The sequence below is a fragment of the Ranitomeya variabilis genome, chromosome 4 (genome assembly GCF_051348905.1).
Source record: "Ranitomeya variabilis isolate aRanVar5 chromosome 4, aRanVar5.hap1, whole genome shotgun sequence".
Lineage (NCBI taxonomy): Eukaryota > Metazoa > Chordata > Amphibia > Anura > Dendrobatidae > Ranitomeya > Ranitomeya variabilis.
The window spans coordinates 273,046,090-273,065,589 of NC_135235.1; the positions used below are offsets into that span (position 1 = coordinate 273,046,090).

The window sequence follows — 19,500 nt, forward strand, 5'->3', positions numbered from 1 at the left end:
GATCAAAGTAAGATTGCTTGGGTGTAACCACCAGATCCCAAGGAAAAACGGTCCCTAGTGCATGGAGCCATAGTGAGCATGTCACCAGTCAAAGTTTATAGACTGTGAAAGGAGCAGTCAACACACGTGATCTGCAAAGGGGATTTAGGACCACCAGTCTCATGTTGATAACCCCAGGGATCAAGCATTGATCACTTTCTCTAGGTAAGGGGGTTATTACGAGTTGGTATTTACCAGATTGGTGCGCTCTGTAGAGAGGCTGCAAGACAAGGCCAACATGTGCTTTTTTTTTTTTCCAATTGAGCATCAGATGTGCAAGCATTTTAAAATCTGGAATCTGTGTTCGCCATGACTGTCTAGCAGGGAGTTTGTTTGATTTGTCTTCATTCGACTTAAATGGGGGGCCTCCTGAGAATGGGGGTGCTGTGCACATCTGACATACTTAAGTGGCTGGCCCGCCGTCAGCAAGCTGTCATACGAGATAGATAATGCACCTTCTGTCTTCTCTTGTCTTTATGCAATCTTATTCTTAACCCTTTTCCTATCTGTCCCTATCTATTTTTTTTTGTTGTGCCACTGTCCCAGCCGTCAGAGCCTGAGCCAGAGGAGGCTGGTGAGCCCGAACCCACGCTCTGTGATCAGGCGGGGGAGAAGGAGCCGCAGCCCAGCTCCCAGATCTCCGAAGTGGAGATTCCCACGGTGGGAAAGATACTGGTTAGAGCCGACGCTGATGGATATAACGAGGAGGTAGAGGCGTAGGGCCGGCCAATGCTCGGCACGTACATTCTGTAACTGGTAATGATGACACTTCGGAGATCATAACGTCTCGTTCTGGGTTGGGACTAATGTTTCTCGAAGTCGTTTTTTTTTTTTTTTTCCTACTTTTCTTTGGCTTGTCATTCTGACACTTCTTATTCTCTCCTCATTCGTCTGCGGTGCTAGATGATGCTGTGCCCCGCCATGCAAGGTGTCATCCTGGCCATACTTCAAGCCCGCCAGGTCTTTGATCGTGATGGGCCTGAAGCCGGGCTTGTGAAGGTATTCTCAGCTTTGCCGTGTGCTAATAATCTGTAAAATCTGATCCCTTTGCTGCTGTGAACACTAACGCGTGCACTCGTCCCTATTCTACTGTCCTAACCACCATTGCATCTTTGCAAAAAGAAACAAGCAAACTTAGTTTTGTCTTTTTTATTTATTTTTTTTTTTTTTTATAAAATCTGCCAAAACTAAAAAAAAAAATGCATGCAGAAGTGGATGTCTTCTGATGGTTTCTGTTGGCTACATTTCTTCTGCACTTGTGTTGATCCTGCCCAACCATTTAGATTGTCACATATGGACCTTATAATTTAAGTTTTAAATGGTCCCTGTATCTTCTGACAAATTGCTGGGAGTCTGATCTACAAATTAATCATTTTCTCCCGCCCCCCCAAAAAATACTAAAGTCCCATCCACTATGATTTTTCCTTCCTTTCAAATTGCCATCCACTTGTGTGTAATCTGTCTACAGAAAGACGTCAAGACTGATTACAGGTAATGTGGGGGTGGGAGATGGGTCTTGTTGCTCCGTACAGGGGGGTTTGGCACACTGACTTTTTGTTTTGCCATAATGAAACTTGAGAAAAACCCATAAAACTTGAGCTGAGGCCAACGTTCAGTGTAGACCAGCTGCTGGATAATGGCGAAAGTAATGTATATGGTCAATTGAGAAGTTCCAGTGCCTATAGTGCTGGCAGAATGCTGATGGCCAACCAAAAATGGTGGAGGTGTGAGGCTAAAGGTGCTCAGTCAGTACAGTTCCTGGACCTATTAGACTGACGTCCTGCAAAAGTGGTGAAGAGGATGAGCACATCCAGCCCAGGCTTCTCTGGATAGCTGGGGGAGTGTCCTAAGGCTATGTTCACACTTTGCGGGTTTTACCGCGGATCCGCGGCGATTTTGATGCTGCGGGTCCGCAGCAGTTTCCATAGCGTTTACATTTACATGTAAACCCTATGGAAACCGCAAACCGCTGTGCACATGCTGCGGGAAAAACCGTGCAGAAACGCAGCGGTTTACAACCTGCAGCATGTCACCACTTTGTGCAGAATCGCAGCGATTCTGCACACATAGAAATGCATTGATCCGCTTACTTCCCGCATGGGGCTGTGCCCACGATGCGGGAAGTAAGCGGATAATGTGCGGTTGCTACCCGGGGTGGAGGAGAGGAAACTCTCCTCCAGGCCCTGGTAACCATATTTGTTGTAAAAAAAAAAAAAGAATAAAAATAAAAAATAATGCTATACTCCCCTCTCAGCGCTGCACGCGGCCGTCCGGTCTCAGGTTTGCTGTGCGAGCAGGGCCTGCGGTGACGTCGCGGTCACATGACCGTGACGTCACGAAGCTCCTTCTCGCACAGCATCTTTGGAAACGGACCGCCGCGTGCAGCGCCGAGGAGATTGGGACGTCAAAGGGTGAGTATAAGGCCATTTTTTTTTTATTTTTAACATTACTATTGATGCTGCATATGCAGCATCAATAGTAAAACCAAAGCCCGCAGTGGAAACCGCAAGACAAAACGTGATAAATCTGCAGGGATAACCGCAGCGGTTTTGCCCTGCAGATTTATCAAATCCGCTGCGGGAGAACCCGCAGGGACCCGAACCTGTGTGTGCACATAGCCTAAACTTCTGAGAATCAAAACAGAAGTCGGGAAGCTGCTCATGCCGGTGCGATGTACGGTTGGGTGGACATCATTGGATTCTCTACATTATAGATCTATATTATAATCTTTAATAATAATCTTTATTTTTATATAGCGCTAACATATTATGCAGCGCTTTACACACATTATCATCGCTGTCCCCGACGGGGCTCACAATCTAAATTCCCTATCAGTATGTCTTTAGAATGTGGGAGGAAACCGGAGTGCCCGGAGGAAACCCACGCAAACACGGGGAGAACATACAAACTCTTTGCAGATGTTGTCCAAGGTGGGATTAGAACCCAGGACTCCAGCGCTGCAAGGCTGCTGTGCTAACCACTGCGCCACCGTGCTGCACAAAACTACACGTAATGCTGGCACAGAGCAATGTGCTGGCCGTGCTGACAACACACAGGCTTCTCCCATCCTTCATTACTCCGTGGTCGTTTCTTTCTGTGCTCCAGGATGTTTCCTCCATTGCATTTGCATACTTGGACCTTCACGTTGTGGACTCTGCCAGCCGAACAACCAGAGCAATTACAAAAGGAGAAATTGCAAAAACTATTCACTTTCAATTCAATTTTGTAATTTTTTTTTTTTTTAATTTATTTTCCCCTATTGTAACAGTCACTTTAATAAAGTGGTTCTCTAACTATGCAAGCTAATTTTAATAGGCTCAGGGTGGGGGTATAGTAAATAAAAAATAACCTACACTCTTAACTTGAAATGTTCTAATGTGTGCCCTTAAATCACTGTCTGGCGGGAAGTGTGACATGGTCACTCCACTGCAGCCAATCTGTAATCGACTGCAGTGGTCACTTGGCACCCCTCCTGCCAGATGTTAATACAGCCTCAGTCTGGGAGAAGACCTTGGAGAGGTGTGTGTGTGTGTGTGTGTGTGTGTGTATGTGTATGTGTGTGTGTATATATGTATGTATGTATGTATATATGTATATGTATATGTATATATATATATATATATATATATATATATATATATATATATATATATATATATATATATATATATATATATATATATATATATATATATATATATATATATATATTTTTTTTTTGCACTCCCTCTTATTGTTTTGTTTGACTTAAATCTGCATAATGTCGATTCTTTCAGCATTTTTTGCCACAGATTTCTCCCATCCCAATGAGGGTAAGAAAATCTGCACAAAAAATGCACCTATTTTACTGTTTTTCCTGCTATAAATTGCAGAAATTTCTGCACCATGTGCACGAAGCCATACACCCCCTGCTCCAATAAGATGGCAGACCACTTTAATATGAATGAGTGGAAAAATGGAGAAAAATTAAAAAAGTGGCGCTGTAACACAACAGTGGCGCTGAAATGTCGTCAGGGGCACTTAGTTACATTTTTGCACCACGTTGTAAAGCAAGGTCCAGCTGAGCAGATGCCAGTAGGGGGCAGCCTGTGAGCGGTCGGGGTCTGTAGGGGGAACGTAGCCTGGCAAATGTGTGGGCTTCGTGCCACCTTGAAGCGATTACTTTGCTTGGCGTCTTTAGCTGCTCTTGTTCTGTGAAGAGCACTGTCAGCACCACTATTGTTCATCTGCAAAAAACATGCAAATTTGTTTTGGAGCTGGTTTTCACATCTATTTCTGTCGCCACATGCATATGCAGAACCGCTTGGGTTCCAACGAGATAATTTTAGGCTGCACCGTGCAGATTCATCCCGCGCTTGACGTAAATTGGTTTCCAGCGCTGAAAAAAAAAAAATGTAACAGATGATGTCTGTGGCTCTCAAAGAAGCCTTCACTTTGAGCTTCCAAATCCGTTCTCAAACAAACATTTTCATTCCCAGCTCGTGGTAATTAAGCGGCTGCACCTCTGAGGTAAAGACACCAGTGTGCGAGCCGCTCCTGGACCCCCACACTACCGGCCGCGCAGCTCCTATTAGCGCGTCACTCGCTCATGTGGACAGCGGGGAAGGGAAACGAATGACCTCCATTGTTGGAGCAGAAGCGGTTTAGCTACTCGTACGATTTACTGTTCACCTCATCCAGGAGAAGACACTAGACCTTTTTGATTTCTCCATTAAAATTATTCATGTCACATTGATTTAGGATCAGTTTAGGGGCGTTCATGTACTAAAACATTCATATTTAGTCCAATGGGCCCTACAGGAAGTTCAGTTTGCGATCACAGCTTACATGGCCCCAAATAACCCATCCTCCTCCTCAACGCTTAAAGGACCTCGCTTGCTTGTATTTCTTCAGGTGCCTGTGGGGTTGTGTTCTCAGTGACAGACCCTCTTTCATCAGTGGTCTTCTGGTCCTGTGTAACTTAATCTGGATTGTCACATCAGATAGTGATGGGAGAGAACCTTAACCTGGATTCATGGATCTTCTTGACTGTCCATACTTGATGTCAGGTGCACTGATGCTTACTATGCCAATGGCATCAATGCCCCTGAGGTCTGGCACTAGGAGGAGCCCCCCAGGGTCTACTGCACCAGTGTAAGGTCTGACAATGCCTGAGGGTTTCATCCTGGTACCAATTGTGGAAGTTTGTGACCCTCCAAGGATTTGCCTCCCACAACCATCACTGACCCACCACCAATCTCGTCCTGTGGGATGATATTGCAGGAAGCTTAACGCTCTCCATGGTGTCTCCAGACTTCTGCATCTGTCACATGGTCAGTGTGAACTTGCTCTTATCAGAGACCAGGGCGCCAATGGTGGAACTGAACGGTGCTTGTTTGTTAGCAATGGTCCCACTACAGGACCTTGTCAGAAGCAGATGCCATGAGAACAGTTTTCAGAACCAGGTGCACCAGAAACCTGCTGTAGATGGGTTTGTAGAGCTCTGGTGGTCCCACGAGGGAGAAGATACTGTTTTAGTTGGTGACCTTTTACAGTCAGTGTCTCTGGTCTGTTTGGAGGACAAGAGGCTGAATCTGTGTAGGACTTGTGAAGGCTCTGATGGCACCAGGTGTGTCCAGAACTGATCTGGATGGTCTTCACTTTCTGCCACCTCTCGCATGTATGGTGTGCAATAGACTTTTTGGAATTGGCTAAGATTACAGATACTAAATCCTAATTTTCCAGTTCTTGGGATGACCCTCATTTTTTACATGGTCCCATCTCCACAGGCTTTCCGAGAGGAGTATTCCCGACTGCACGAGCTTTCTAAAGAGCTGCCATCTCCTTCCAGCGACCCCCGCCTGCAGCACGTACTGGTCTACCTGTTTCAGAACCAAGCCCCTAAACGCATCATAGAAAGAACCCTACTGGAGCAGTTTGCAGATAGAAACCTCAGCTATGATGAGCGGTGAGGAGCACGGCTTTTCCACCTTTGTGTGAATGTAGGAACATTGGAGTCACTGGGAAGGGAAGCTGGATTTACTGTAACTTGTTGCAGCATGTTGGGTTTTCTTCTGGGGTCCGGCACCCTATAGCGATTCCTGTGGCTACTTTCACATGAGGCATCTTGGTGGTTTGTTTTTCCAGGTCTATAAGCATTATGCAGATGGCTCAAGCAAAGTTGAAAGAGATTGGGCCCAATGACATGGACATGAAGGACTATCAGGTGAGGTGTCGAAGTAGAAGTTATTTGTCTTTTGGTCCAGATCTATCCACGCAATACACAGAAAACCCGCAGTGCAGTTTTTGTTGCAGAAATGTGACACAATTGTTTAGCAGGGTTGTGTGTGGTTTTTTTTAACCAATGTGACTGCTTTCCCTTCTGATCCAGAAGTGGCACGAGGATTACAACCAGTTCCTTAAGGTGTCGGTCTACCTCCTGACTGGACTGGAGCTCTACCAGAATAAGAAGTAAGTGACCCAAAGTTTGATTTTGGCTTTAAGTAGAATTCGACTTACACAGATGGCAAAGTTGCTACGTCTTAGTGACGTGCAGTGCACGACGCTAGTGTGAAAGTAGCCTTAGTCTGTAAATTGGGTTTATGAGAGAACTTGGTCCCTCGCTGCCAAAACTGATTTTGGCATTTCTGAAATTAGTTTGTTTTTTTTTCTTTGCATTTCTAATTATGCACTATTAGCTTTGCTACACAAGAATATTATTCTGTGGATCATCATCGTTGTGGCAATGCCATATTTACACTGCTCAAAAAAAATAAAGGGAACACTTACACAACACAATGTAACTCCCAAGTCAATACACTTCTGGGAAATCAACCTGTCCAGTTATGAAGCAACACTGATTGTGAATCCATGTCTCCTGCTGTTGTGCAAATGTAACAGACAACAGGTAGAAATGACAGTAAATTAGCAAGACAACCCATATGAAGGAGTGGTTCTGGGGGGGGTGACAATTTCTGTAATCCTTTTTGGCTGTCTTGGTCACTTTTGCATTAGTCACTTGCTCTCACCTCTAGAGGTACAGTAGCATGAGGCGGTGTCTACATCCCGCAGAAGCTGCTCAGGTAGTGCAGCTCATCCAGGATGGCACATCAATACGAGCTGTGGCAAGAAGGGTAGCTGTCTGTCAGCAGTGTCCAGAGCATAGAGCAGATATCAGGAGACGGGGGGGCATAAGAGGGTAACAGCCCAGCAGCACGACTGCTACCTCCTCCTTTGTGCAAGGAGGAGCAGTACCAGAGCTCTGCAAAATGACTTCAAGAAGGCCACTAACATCCTTGTCTGCCCAAACTGTCAGAAACCGACCCCATGAGGGTGGTATGAGGGCCCGACTTAAACAAGTAGGTGTTGTGCTTACAGCCCAACACTGCAGGGCGACTGGCATTTGCCAGAGAACAAGATTGGACATTGGTGCCCTGTGCTCTTCACAGATAAGAGCAGGTTCACACTGAGCATGAGACAGACATGACAGGTTTGGCAGTGAGTCAGTAATGGTGTGGGGAGGCATTTCCTTGGATGGAGGGCTGCACAGCCCTCCATGTGCTAGACTGAGGTACCCTGACTGCCATTAGGCACCAGGATGAGATCTTCAGACCCTTTGTGAGACCATTTACAGGTGCACTAGACCCTGGGATCCTTCTGATGCAGGACAATGCTAGGCCTCATGTGGCTGGAGTGTCAGCAGTTCCTGCACAATGAAGGCATTGAAGCTATGGAGTGGCCCGCCCGTTCTCCAGACCTGAATCCAATCGGAGCACATTTGGGACATCATGTCTCGTTCCATCCACCAATGCACCACAGACTGTTCAGGAGTTGACTGATGCTTTGATCCAGGTCTGGGAGGAGATCCCTTAGTAGAACATCCGCCGTCTCATCAGGAGCATGCCCAGGCGTTGTAGGGACATCATACAGGCACGTGGAGGCCACACACAAGACTGAGCATCATTTCCTTGTATTGAGGCATTTCCACTTGAATTTCTACTTTGATTTTGAGCATCATTCCAAATCCAGACCTCCATGGGTTATTAATTTTGATTTACATTTAATTTTTTTTTTTTTTTTTTTGTCAGCCCATTCCACTATATGATAAAAAAAGATTTTCAACTGGAATATTTCATTCAGTGATTTCTAGGATGTGGGATTTGTTCCCTTTATCTTTATGAGCAGTGTATATAGCTCTGGGTTTTGTATTCCTTTGTCACCCAAAGAACCTAGATTTTTTTTTTACAATTTTTGGAGCGTTTTTTTGGTGGATGCAGCGCTGCTCGACCTCCACTCCATTCAGACGAGGCTCCACCATGTTGTACTACGTTTATACAGGGAGTAAAGTAACAGCCTATCACCAGGGGCTTCTAAAGTCAGAGCGATGGCGGCTTATTTTCAAGAGGGGAAATTATATGATCAGACCAATCATAGTATCCACTTTCAGGGGGTTGGATGTTAAAACATAATGTAGGGCCCTCATAGTTTAGAAATTGGTGATATGAATTGGTGAAGGACACCAGTGACCATGTAACTCCTGGTCTACACATTCCTTGTCTACAAGTAGCTGAAAACATTGCTATAGGCAATGGGGAAAATCCTCCAGCCAGAAGTGCAAGTAACAAAATATAATTTTATTCCAAAGCTAAGTTAAGAGAAATGAACATCTCCAAACACATCCAATATGTGAACCTACGTGTTTCACACCTGGACTCGTGAGTTTTCCTAAAACTGAGACGATTCGACCTTTCATGGACATCCTCCTGGCCTGGGTCTGAGCTGCAGTAAGATCTCTTCCTTTCTCCCCAGATATCAGGAGGCCCTCGCGTACCTGGTGTACGCCTATCAAAGTAACAGCGCCCTCCTGAGCATCGGAGCCAACCGCGGGATGGACGACAAACTGCTAGCGCTGTTCAGGCGGAAGTGCCTCGTCGTACGTATCCCTTTCAATCATGTCTTCCTGATGTGGTCTTTATTTCCTTCTTTTTGGTATACAAGGATGATGTGTAAACACAAACGCTTTCTCTAGCGTCTGATTATTCGTGTTTGGTCTTTGACAGCCGTGATGTATGTCGTCCATCTGGGCTGAATTAATCACTTTTTTTTTTTTTTTCCAGTCCGGTCTTATATTGTCCCTATGACTGAATGTATCTTGGAATTGATCTTCACTATAGTAGATTTTTATTTATTTCCATTATTCTTCTCTGGATTTTACAAATAATCTGTAATGAAAATGACCGGCTACTCTGGATTTTCACCGCTGGCTTTGTTGACCCTGTGCAAAATCCTTAAGTGGCTGTTGGCTAAAATGTTAGGATTCCCTGAAGTCTAACTTCTTATTAAGGATCAGCTCCCCTCTCATGTGGAAGTTTTCAAATGTAATCGGATATAGATTTTTTTTGTTTGTTTTTTTTAAAGGACTTAAGCAAAAAAGCATCTATGTTGTTCGAGAGTCAGGTAGAAGATCAAATCTGTGAAGGCATCGGCATAATGAACAATGTGATCATCCCGTGCGTGCATCTGTTCTGCAGCAACAAGGCCTCTGAAGAAGACCTGGCCACCATCGAGGAGATGCGGAGCAGCTGGTGCTCGTACCTTGGCCAGGAGATAGATGGTGAGGCCCCGCTCCCCATGTGACGCTCATTCTTGGTGATCGAAAATGAGTACCATAACTTTAAAACCAGAATTTTTAGATTCCGGGTTTCATTAAACAAATGCATTGCTGTATGTGACACTGAAACAATCATTGTTGCAAAAAAAAAAAAATGCAGACAGCATGGCTTTAGATATATCTGATTGGCAGGAGATCAACCCTAGTGCAGTAAAGGGGGGGGGGGGGGTGAGGCTCCTGCTGCAGCCAAATGTCTTACAGGAAGGTGAGGAAGTGGCTGCTCTGTCGAAACACAAGATTTGGTGTTCTACCTCTATTTTGGATTATGCAATTTTACTGCACCCAAAATACTAGATTCAGAGATCAGTTTGACCCCTTTGTACCCCCATGGGGATGGTGCCAATATGATTATGGCTGCTGCTTATTCTGATATATAAACACAAAAACCTCAATGACATTATTATGAATGTCACATATAGGGCTATGCAATTAGCCCATATGCCAACAGACCAAAACAAACCCGCTCTAAATTATATATCTCAAAAACGGAGGAACATGAGAGCAATCAGGTATAATAAAAATAGAAAATTTATTGACAAACTCCACACGAATTTAATGCTACATAACAACAGTAAGTCACAGAATTGGATGCAAGAAAACACCATAAGGCTACTTTCAGACATAGCGCATTTTTGAGCGCTATTTTGCGGGCGCTTTTCAAAAATGCGCAATGTCATTTTCGTCTGCCGGCAAAGTGAATGAGAAATTCACTTTGCCGTTCAGACACACCGCAAAAAAACGCGGCGCTTTTGTCTGCAAACACGCCGGCGTAAAAAGAATTGACATGTCAATTCTTTACGCAGCGGCGTGTCTGCGTATCCCCCTAGGGCCCCATATTAACGTGCACACACAGCGCCTTTGTCCTGGGTGTCGGCGTCTTTGTACGGAGGGGTTGACACCCAGGACCGGACGTGACGTCGGACAGGAAGAGGGAAGCCCCCGCCCCCCAGTGAAGCAGCATGGAGTGTGAGTGTGAGTGTGTGTGTCTGTGTGTGTGTGTGTGTGTGTGTGTGTGTAGCGACGCTGCAGCGATAGCGACAACGATGCCGATCGCTGCAGCGTCGCTGTTTGGTCGCTGGAGAGCTGTCACACAGACCGCTCTCCAGCGACCAACGATGCCGAGGCCCCCGGGTAACCAGGGTAAACATCGGGTTACTAAGCGCAGGGCCGCGCTTAGTAACCCGATGTTTACCCTGGTTACCAGCGTAAAAGTAAAAAAAACAAACAGTACATGCTCACCTGCGCGTCCCCCAGCCTCTGCTTCCTGACACTGACTGAGCTCCGGCCTTAACAGCACAGCGGTGACGTCACCGCTCTGCTTTCACTTTCGCTTTAGGGCCGGCGCTCAGTCACTTTGATACGTGGCACGTGGCACTGAAATATGTGGCACTGAAATATGTGGCACGTGGCACTTTGATACGTGGCACGTGTCACTTAAATACGTGGCACGTGGCACTTTGATACGTGGCACTTTGATACGTGGCACGTGTCACTTAAATACGTGGCACGTGGCACTGAAATATGTGGCACTGAAATATGTGGCACGTGGCACTTTGATACGTGGCACGTGGCACTTTGATACGTGGCACGTGGCACTTAAATACGTGGCACGTGGCACTTTGATACGTGGCACTTAAATACGTGGCACGTGTCACTTAAATACGTGGCACGTGGCACTTTGATACGTGGCACTTTGATACGTGGCACGTGTCACTTAAATACGTGGCACGTGGCACTTTGATACGTGGCACTTTGATACGTGGCACGTGGCACTTTGATACGTGGCACTGAAATACGTGGCACTGAAATACGTGATACGTGGCACTTAAATACGTGGCACGTGGCACTTAAATACGTGGCACTGAAATACGTGGCACTGAAATACGTGGCACTGAAATACGTGGCACTGAAATACGTGGCACTGAAATACGTGGCACGTGGCACTTAAATACGTGGCACTTAAATACGTGGCACTGAAATACGTGGCACTGAAATACGTGGCACTGAAATACGTGGCACGTGGCACTGAAATACGTGGCACTGAAATACGTGGCACTGAAATACGTGGCACGTGGCACTGAAATACGTGGCACTGAAATACGTGGCACTGAAATACGTGGCACTGAAATACGTGGCACTTAAATACGTGGCACTTAAATACGTGGCACTTAAATACGTGGCACTTAGGCTATGTTCACATTTGCGTTGTGCGCCGCATGCGTCCTTTTTTTGATTGATTTTGGACGCAGCAAAAATGCAACTTGCTGCGTCCTCTGCGGCCGGATGCGTGCGCTGCAGTGACGCATGCGGCCGGCGCAAAACGCAAGTGCGACGCATGTCCATGCGCCCCCATGTTAAATATAGGGGCGCATGACGCATGCGGCGCCCGACGCTGCGGCGCAGACCGCAAATGTGAACGTAGACTTAAATAGCTGGATAGAGCTGGATCCGCGGGCTGTGATCTGGCCTACGCTCAGCACTCTGCGGAGCGCTGTCATTCAAAACACGTCCACTCATTTTGGTGTTTAGTCCCAAAATGGAGGATGGAAGAAGAAAAGGGTTGGACAAGGAAATGACATCATTTCTTTTTTTTTTCCCCCACTGCAGTTAAAGCTTTATTTGTGTCAAACACAGACAATCTGCAGAGAAAACTGCATTAAAAACCGCGTCAAAAACGCACCAAAAACGCACCTGCGTTTTCTGCCAAGAGCTGCGGTTTTTGTCCTGAAAAAAAAGGATTGAAATCAGGATCGTGTGAACATACCCTTACCGTACAGGGTTACGAGGGGGGGCGTCTGACTGACGCCTGCCCTAGTAACCTGGGGTGTGTGACAGTGGGGTTAGTAAACCCCAGCTGATGTCTGTTCCGCTTGCTGAGGCGTCTTTGGCTCAAGGCCATTGCAGCTGGCAGAATCGACATGATGTTAACTCCAGTGTGTATTGTATTCTGAGTCATAAAGACAGGAAATGACCTCAATGACTCTTTTTTTTTTTTTCCCCTTTTTTTTTTTTTTCAAACAAACTTTATTTTCAGTACACAATGCTGAAAAAAACGCAGCTGCAAAAAACGCAGCAAAAAACGCAGTGTGTGAAAGCAGCTGCGTTTTTTGCCTGCGTAAAAAAACGCAGGTAAAGCAGCAGCAAAATACGCGCGCGTAAAAATACGCAGCAAATATGCTGTGTGTGAAAGTAGCCTAAAGGAGAAGGAACTCCACTATTTGTACCTGGCCACTTTGTGCAAAAGGATGCATTAAGTAAGGTGCAAGTGCAGTACCAAAGTCACACATAGGCAGCAAACCTATTCACCCCATAATCACTGTCAGACATTGTGTCAACAAATAAATAGCAAGGGGAATAGATTGCTTAACAAGGACAGGGGTTCTGGAGTCCTGGACCGGGTGGGAGTGGCCCGACGCACGTTTCGCGGGTAAAAAACCCCGCTTTCACACCCAGTCCAGGACTCCAGAACCCCTGTCCTTGTTAAGCAATCTATTCCCCTTGCTTTTTATTTGTTGACACAATGTCTTTGACAGTGATTATGGGGTGAATAGGTTTGCTGCCTATGTGCGACTTTGGTACTGCACTTGCACCTTACTTAGTGCATCCTTTTGCACAAAGTGGCCAGGTACAAGTAGTGGAGTTCCTTCTCCTTTATGGTGTTCTTTCTTGCATCCAATTCTGTGACTTACTGTTATGTAGTATTAAATTCGTGTGGAGTTTTCGTCAATAAATTTTCTATTTTTATTATACCTGATTGCTCTCATGTTCCTCCTTTTTTGAGTTATTCTGATATATGTATAGTATGTAAACTGCATGCGTGACTGATTTGAGCATGCATGATTACAGCCAAGTTGTCTGCTATGCTGTTTGTACATCTACCATGACACATTATGGATATAATATATATAACGTCTACCCACCATCATCCCGCACTGAAGCAAGCATGGCGGAGAAATGAAATTGAGTTGCCCACGGCCCAAACTTGGGGGTTTCTCCTTAAAATTGCCCATCTGTCTGCACACTTGGCGCTCATCCAGACCCTAGTCGCTCACTGTCGTTACTGACTCATTAGTACACTTAATGCCCTAAAGTTCTCCCTGACCCAAGACCTGATGTATGAGCGCAGCTCCGGAGGGAAGCAACGCCGTCCATCTTTCAGACCTGTGATCATTGATGCATAGCCGGGAGATGGTCGTGCCCTTTGCATTTTTCCTGTGCAGCCCACTCTGTAGCATTGTTTGCCGTTGTGTGTACATACATTGCTAATCATTGCTGTCTCTCTTCACTAGATTACGTTGGATTAAATAAATAGTATCTGAGCCGGTCTTCTGCTAGCGAGGAGAGACAGCGATTAGTTGGGGGGTCTCTCCATCCGGAATACCTGGGAGAAAAAAAAAAAATCAAAACTTATGGCGTGTTTCTTGGACATGTCAGAAGTTTTCTGTAAGTGCAGCTAAAGCTTCACCTTCTTGTTTTAAATCACCTAAGTGCAAGTCATCAATATCACCCTGTGTGCAGATCCACCGTGGTGCTGGGTGGAGGGCGTAGTCTTCCTAATGTTCTTTGGCATTTTAAAGAAATTCTCTGCTTTGTTCCTGAAATAGGGCAACACCAGACCACTGGCTGTGGGCGACTGTAACGCTGCTTTGTTAATCTAAAAAAGCTGCCATGTTCAAAATCTTTTTTTTCTTTTTTAAAGGAAGTTCTATGTGCAGCACGTGACATAATTGGAACAAGATCGGAACCCAGTGCACGGACCGGTCGCGGCTTTTTATACGAGCATGACGGCTGCATACAAACATTAGAGGTTATGGCGCTTTGTGGTCCGATCTTGGTCCGTCTGGTTGCACCCTCAGTTTTCCTTGTGCTGCTCACTCCTGCATTGAGAGGCGAGCAATGCTGCCTCCATAGAGGTGTATTGGACGCTGGCACAATACTGGCTGATAGAACTTGTGCATATCTGTCAGGATGCATGCACTCAATGGCTCTGCTCCCATCCAAAAGTGAGCTGTGTGTGTGTGTGTGTGTGTGTGTGTTTTTTTTCCCTAATGATTGAAGTCAGTTCAGGAGATTACCTGGGAATAAAAGGTCTTGTATAATCTATAATTCGCAGGTTCGTTATTCTTAAGGATGCAGAGACAAAACTTTGACCTTTAGCTGCTTTGACTTTCACGCCGCTCCGTCCCCCCTCCGCCGTCACCCCCTTTTTCAGCTGCACGAGCGGTTGACGCAGTAATAACCCGTGTCACTTTTAACATCCCTGCATATTTATTGACTGACGGCCCCCACTCTTCTCTTCCTAAGGAAGATTAAAGCATAACGATTTCAGTTTATGGCACATTAGAATACACATTGTCCCTCCAAGCCCGTGCGAAGCGAGATTAATGGGCTGTCAGAAATCTGTCTCTGCCGGCAATGAATTCCAGACATAAGAGTCTCCGGCACGCCGGGTAGGATACAAATTAGCACCGAGCAGTACTTATTAGACAGTGAAGAATTCATATGTATTTTATCGTTGCACCGTGCCAGCCACGTTCCCGGCGCCCCCGCCCAGGACACCCGGTACACCGCCATGTTTACAACCACATTTAACTAGAAATTCATGTTAAAACATCATCTCAAAAAATATATTACCCATGAATGAGAGTCATCAACCTGGCAAATCGTCTGAACCTTCATGGTAGCGCTATAGTCCGGGCAGATACAAAAACCAAGGGAATTTTATATTTTTGGGGGGCTTAAAAAGAGTGCTCGTTTGTACGGAGTGCAGTAAACAGTGCAGAATAAGTTTTTAGGCTTTTAAGAACTTTGGACTGACCTTACAAGGGTATTGTGCCATCTTATCCATGGGAGCTGTGATAACTTCTAGATTAAGGGGTGTACAACCACTGAGACCCCCATTTAATTTCTGAAACATGGGCGCCCTACCTCCTGTTGATATGAAGCAGTGGTCTTGTGTGTACTACCGTGCTGCCATCCTGGCTCTTTTTTTTTTTTTTTTTGACTCCTTGTTTAATGGTCTAGTTGAACTTTTCTTGCACCATCTGAAGTCCTGTGATTACAGCAGCATAGGCGCTGATTCGCACAGGCCTTCAGTGACCCGGCTATGGCTCCATCTCTAATGTGGAGACCATGTTTTCCACTCCAATTACAGCCGCCGATGGCTCTCATAACCTTCCTGTGGTGGAGGGCATCTCCAGAAGTCCCAATAAACATTAGATGGTTAGCCAGTCCTGATGGTACAGTTGCACTCACTACTCAGACCTTAAATTCCTGCCACCCATTAGAAATGTGTTGATTTCTTCCACTGAAGGCGCTTCTTCTATATTTTTGGTGATGACTGTAACTTTCTTACCTCGACAGATAATCTACAGCAGAAGCTCGGCCAGTTTCTCCCACGGCTCTTGGACTGTTCCAGCGACATTGTCATTTTAAAGGAGCCGCCGAAGATACGACCTCACTCCCCCTACGACCTGTGCAGTCGTTTTGCAGCCATCATGGAGTCCATACATGGGGCTTCCACAGTCAAGGTGACATAGGAACCACTAGAAACTGAGAAACCTGGTCCCCTCCACTGTGGTGACCTGTGTCATGCACCGACCGGCCTTGGGAAGATGCCTTATGTACATGACTCGGGGATGAATGGATTTTACGAGACGTTTGTACGGTCGTGGCGCCTGGATGCGGTGACCGTGCGTGTGAATAAAGCGGTTTAGTGCCACACTGGACCTGTAGGGATTAGTCTCCTTATAGTCTGATGGGTTGGGGAAACTTTCTGCACTTTTTTCTGTATTTTATAGATGAATTTTCTTTTATGCCTTGGTTGCCCATGTTGAGTGACATGTCTGAACGTGACTCACAGGAAGTTTATTATGCTGAGTGCCTAAATAGTTGGGGTCCCCCCAGCTCCTGCTATTTTGCACTCAATTTTTTTTATGGGTGCCCTGTGGACTTGATACATGGACATGAGTTGATATAGCTGATCCGGAGGGCAAAGTGGAGGAGCCCTGGCTTTCTGCAGATAGTGGAGCTCACAGGCGAGTGCACCTCTCAGATTGCTCCGCTCTAAATAAATCCAACATCCGGATCCTGTGCCAAGTAGCTGACAGGCGCTGACTGGGTAATTTTGGAGAATTTTTAGCCTGTGGGTGTGGGATTTTTCTCTACAATCACACAAGCAGCTGCACGATTCAGCCTCATCGGGTGGAAGCAAAGACTAGTGTAAGAAGCCAAACCCCATTGGATCTGGCAACCAGGGGCTCTTGGCTCTTCTTTTTGAAAACCGAAAGAACAAGCGAATATCAGGGAAATTTTACTACTGGCATCTGAACAATGCACCCATCACCGGGGGTGCAAAAAATAAAATCGTTGACTTTGTCTTTGCCTTTAATTGCTCCTTCCATTTCTGTTTTTAGAGACGTGGGTTCCTTTTTTCTCCATGAGAAGTGTGAACCGGCGTTGATGTGCCTACAGAAATGGAGCCTATGTGTTATTGCCAATGTTGATGCCGGCTGTGCCAAAATCCATTGTCTGGTGCGCACACGTGTGAACGGCGATCCCCCTGCTGCTCCACATACAGGGGGATGGGCTCCGCTCCCGACACTTCTACAATCTATAAATGGCCGACCGCCCTGTATTAGTTTTTATATGTGCAATAAAGTATTTATGTTTTTATCTTGACTTGTATTTGTCATGTATTGCAAAATGGAGGTCTCGGGTGGGGGTCTCTGCTCTGGAGACTCGTTATCATGATTATATGGAGTGGTGGTCTAAGGTGCTGCCATCGGAGTCTATGGATGCAAAAATGTGGGGTCTGTGCTGCTGTATGGGGCTCGTTTTCTGTGGCCATTTTGGCTTATGTTTTTTGCTCTTCATTGCGCTTCTTTTTTTTTTTTCCCCATCTTTATAAAAATAGTATGAATGGCCCCTAGATCAGAATGTCTCTCCAGATGCAACCGTGATGGCTTCATGTCTGTCTTTATAGCTGTCACACTCTGTTCTTGGGAGCCGCCAGCCAGTCTGTGTACTGGGGTTCAATATCAGTCTGACTGAGCCTGAACAAGGACACCAAGCTGCCATAGTGCTGTCACTTCTCTGATGGCGACATCCGGAGCCCCCCGGCTGTGCAGGGAGCTGCAACGGTACTATTCAAGCAAAGGTCCTGCTGCAGTTTCCTGCAAAGCCTGGAGGGGTGCCCTTGTGCAAGCTGAAATTTAAAGGAGACTTAACACTACATAAGCACTCTATCCCTGCCATGGTCTATCCTGGTGATTGAAACATCTAATCCCATCATTAGGATATGCAAAGCGGAGTTGAAGAGATTATGAATGTATTGCCCATTGACATCCATATAATCAGGACCCTTTTGCACTTGGTCCATTTATGGTTAATTTTTCCATCTTGGGATTATTTCAGACATAAAATCCAGACTGTCACTGTACTGACAGTGGGGTGAATTGTAGCTTCCTATGAAATAATACACTGTCTGCTCTTATCTATATATAATTGTCTAAGGGGTACTTCCGTCTTTCTGTCCTCAACTACCGTCACGGAAATCCCACGTAGCTGATTGGTCTCAGCAGCTGCCTGTCATGGCTGCCGCGACCAATCGGCGACGGGCACAGTCCGATTAGTCCCTCCCCTGCAGTCAGTGCCCGGCGCCCGCTCCACAATCCCCTCCAGTCACCGCTCACACAGGGTTAATGGCAGCGGTAACGGGCCGCGGTGTAACGCACTCCGTTACCGCTGCTATTAACCCTGTGTGTCCCCAACTATTTACTATTGACGCTGCCTATGCAGCATCAATAGTAAAAATGTCATGTTAAAAATAATAATAAAAAAAAAAAACCTGCTATACTCACCTTCCGCCACCTTTCCCGTTCCTCGCGACGCTCCGGTGACCGCTCCATGCAAGCGGCAGGTTCCAGTCCCAAGGATGGTATGCGAGAAGGACCTTCCGTGACGTCACGGTCATGTGACCGCGACGTCACCACAGGTCCTGCGCTCATACCAATCCTGGGACCGGAAGCGGACGTGTGCACCGTACACAGGGCCAGGACTTCAACGGGCCTTCGGAGGGTGAGTATATGTTTATTTTTTATTTTAAGTCTGTATACTACGTGGCTGTGCGTGGCTGGGCAATGTACTACGTGGACATGCATATTCTAGAATACCCGATGCGTTAGAATTGGGCCACCATCTAGTATTACATAACATCCCAGCACCACTGATTGGAGGTGGCATTACTAAAACTCTATCGACCCTTATGTGACTTGGGCCAAGGCCGGCACAACATGCAGCTTTCTGAAGGATTTCTGGCGGCCCTCTCCGCATTCAGTTATGGTCTTGTGGAATGGACAGAGGAATGCTCATCCACTACCTACAGTGACCTTTAGAATTGCCACTTCCAATAGGGGGCGGTAGAGTTCCTGCCCTATGTGCGTTCCCAGAGAAGCATTGCAGGGCCTGTAATAGGCGCAGACATGACAAAAATCCAGAATAAAGAGTACAGACCCAAGTGCCTGGGCTTACTGATGATTCCAATTCCTAAAAACAAAAGTAACTCTACAATATCTAAAGTCATGTACAAGAACTTGTTGGATATTAAGTGACTACAAACATACTAAGGGATTTTATGATCATCTTATGCCACCTAGTGGGGATAAATATAAAACATGCAGCAAAACGTTTAATAATTGTGTGTATAAATTAGTATATACATAGTTATGGCCAAAGGTGTTGGCACCCTTTGCAATAATTTTCAGGAACAATTTCAATTACTGTATATACTCGAGTATAAGCCGACCCGAGTA

At 45.9% G+C, this 19,500-nt stretch overlaps 1 protein-coding gene across 7 annotated transcripts in view; it reads left to right on the top strand.

Moving 5' to 3' along the window:
- The window catches only part of USP28 (ubiquitin specific peptidase 28), a 54,560-nt gene extending 37,192 nt beyond the window's left edge, over positions 1–17,368 (top strand). For 3 of the 7 annotated variants that reach the window (XM_077249962.1, XM_077249961.1, XM_077249963.1), the window contains 9 exons: positions 586–747; positions 943–1,038; positions 5,808–5,986; positions 6,166–6,244; positions 6,410–6,489; positions 8,827–8,950; positions 9,436–9,631; positions 16,052–16,218; positions 17,104–17,368. In XM_077249962.1, the coding sequence (XP_077106077.1) occupies positions 586–747; positions 943–1,038; positions 5,808–5,986; positions 6,166–6,244; positions 6,410–6,489; positions 8,827–8,950; positions 9,436–9,631; positions 16,052–16,218; positions 17,104–17,130 (1,110 nt within the window). In that variant the 3' untranslated portion in view covers positions 17,131–17,368. Of the gene's footprint in view, positions 1–585; positions 748–942; positions 1,039–5,807; positions 5,987–6,165; positions 6,245–6,409; positions 6,490–8,826; positions 8,951–9,435; positions 9,632–13,977; positions 14,132–16,051; positions 16,219–17,103 lie in introns of those variants that run through there. The other 4 variants (XR_013213187.1, XR_013213188.1, XR_013213186.1 and 1 more) reach the window with 3 other exon arrangements.
- Positions 17,369–19,500: the final 2,132 nt, after the last annotated feature.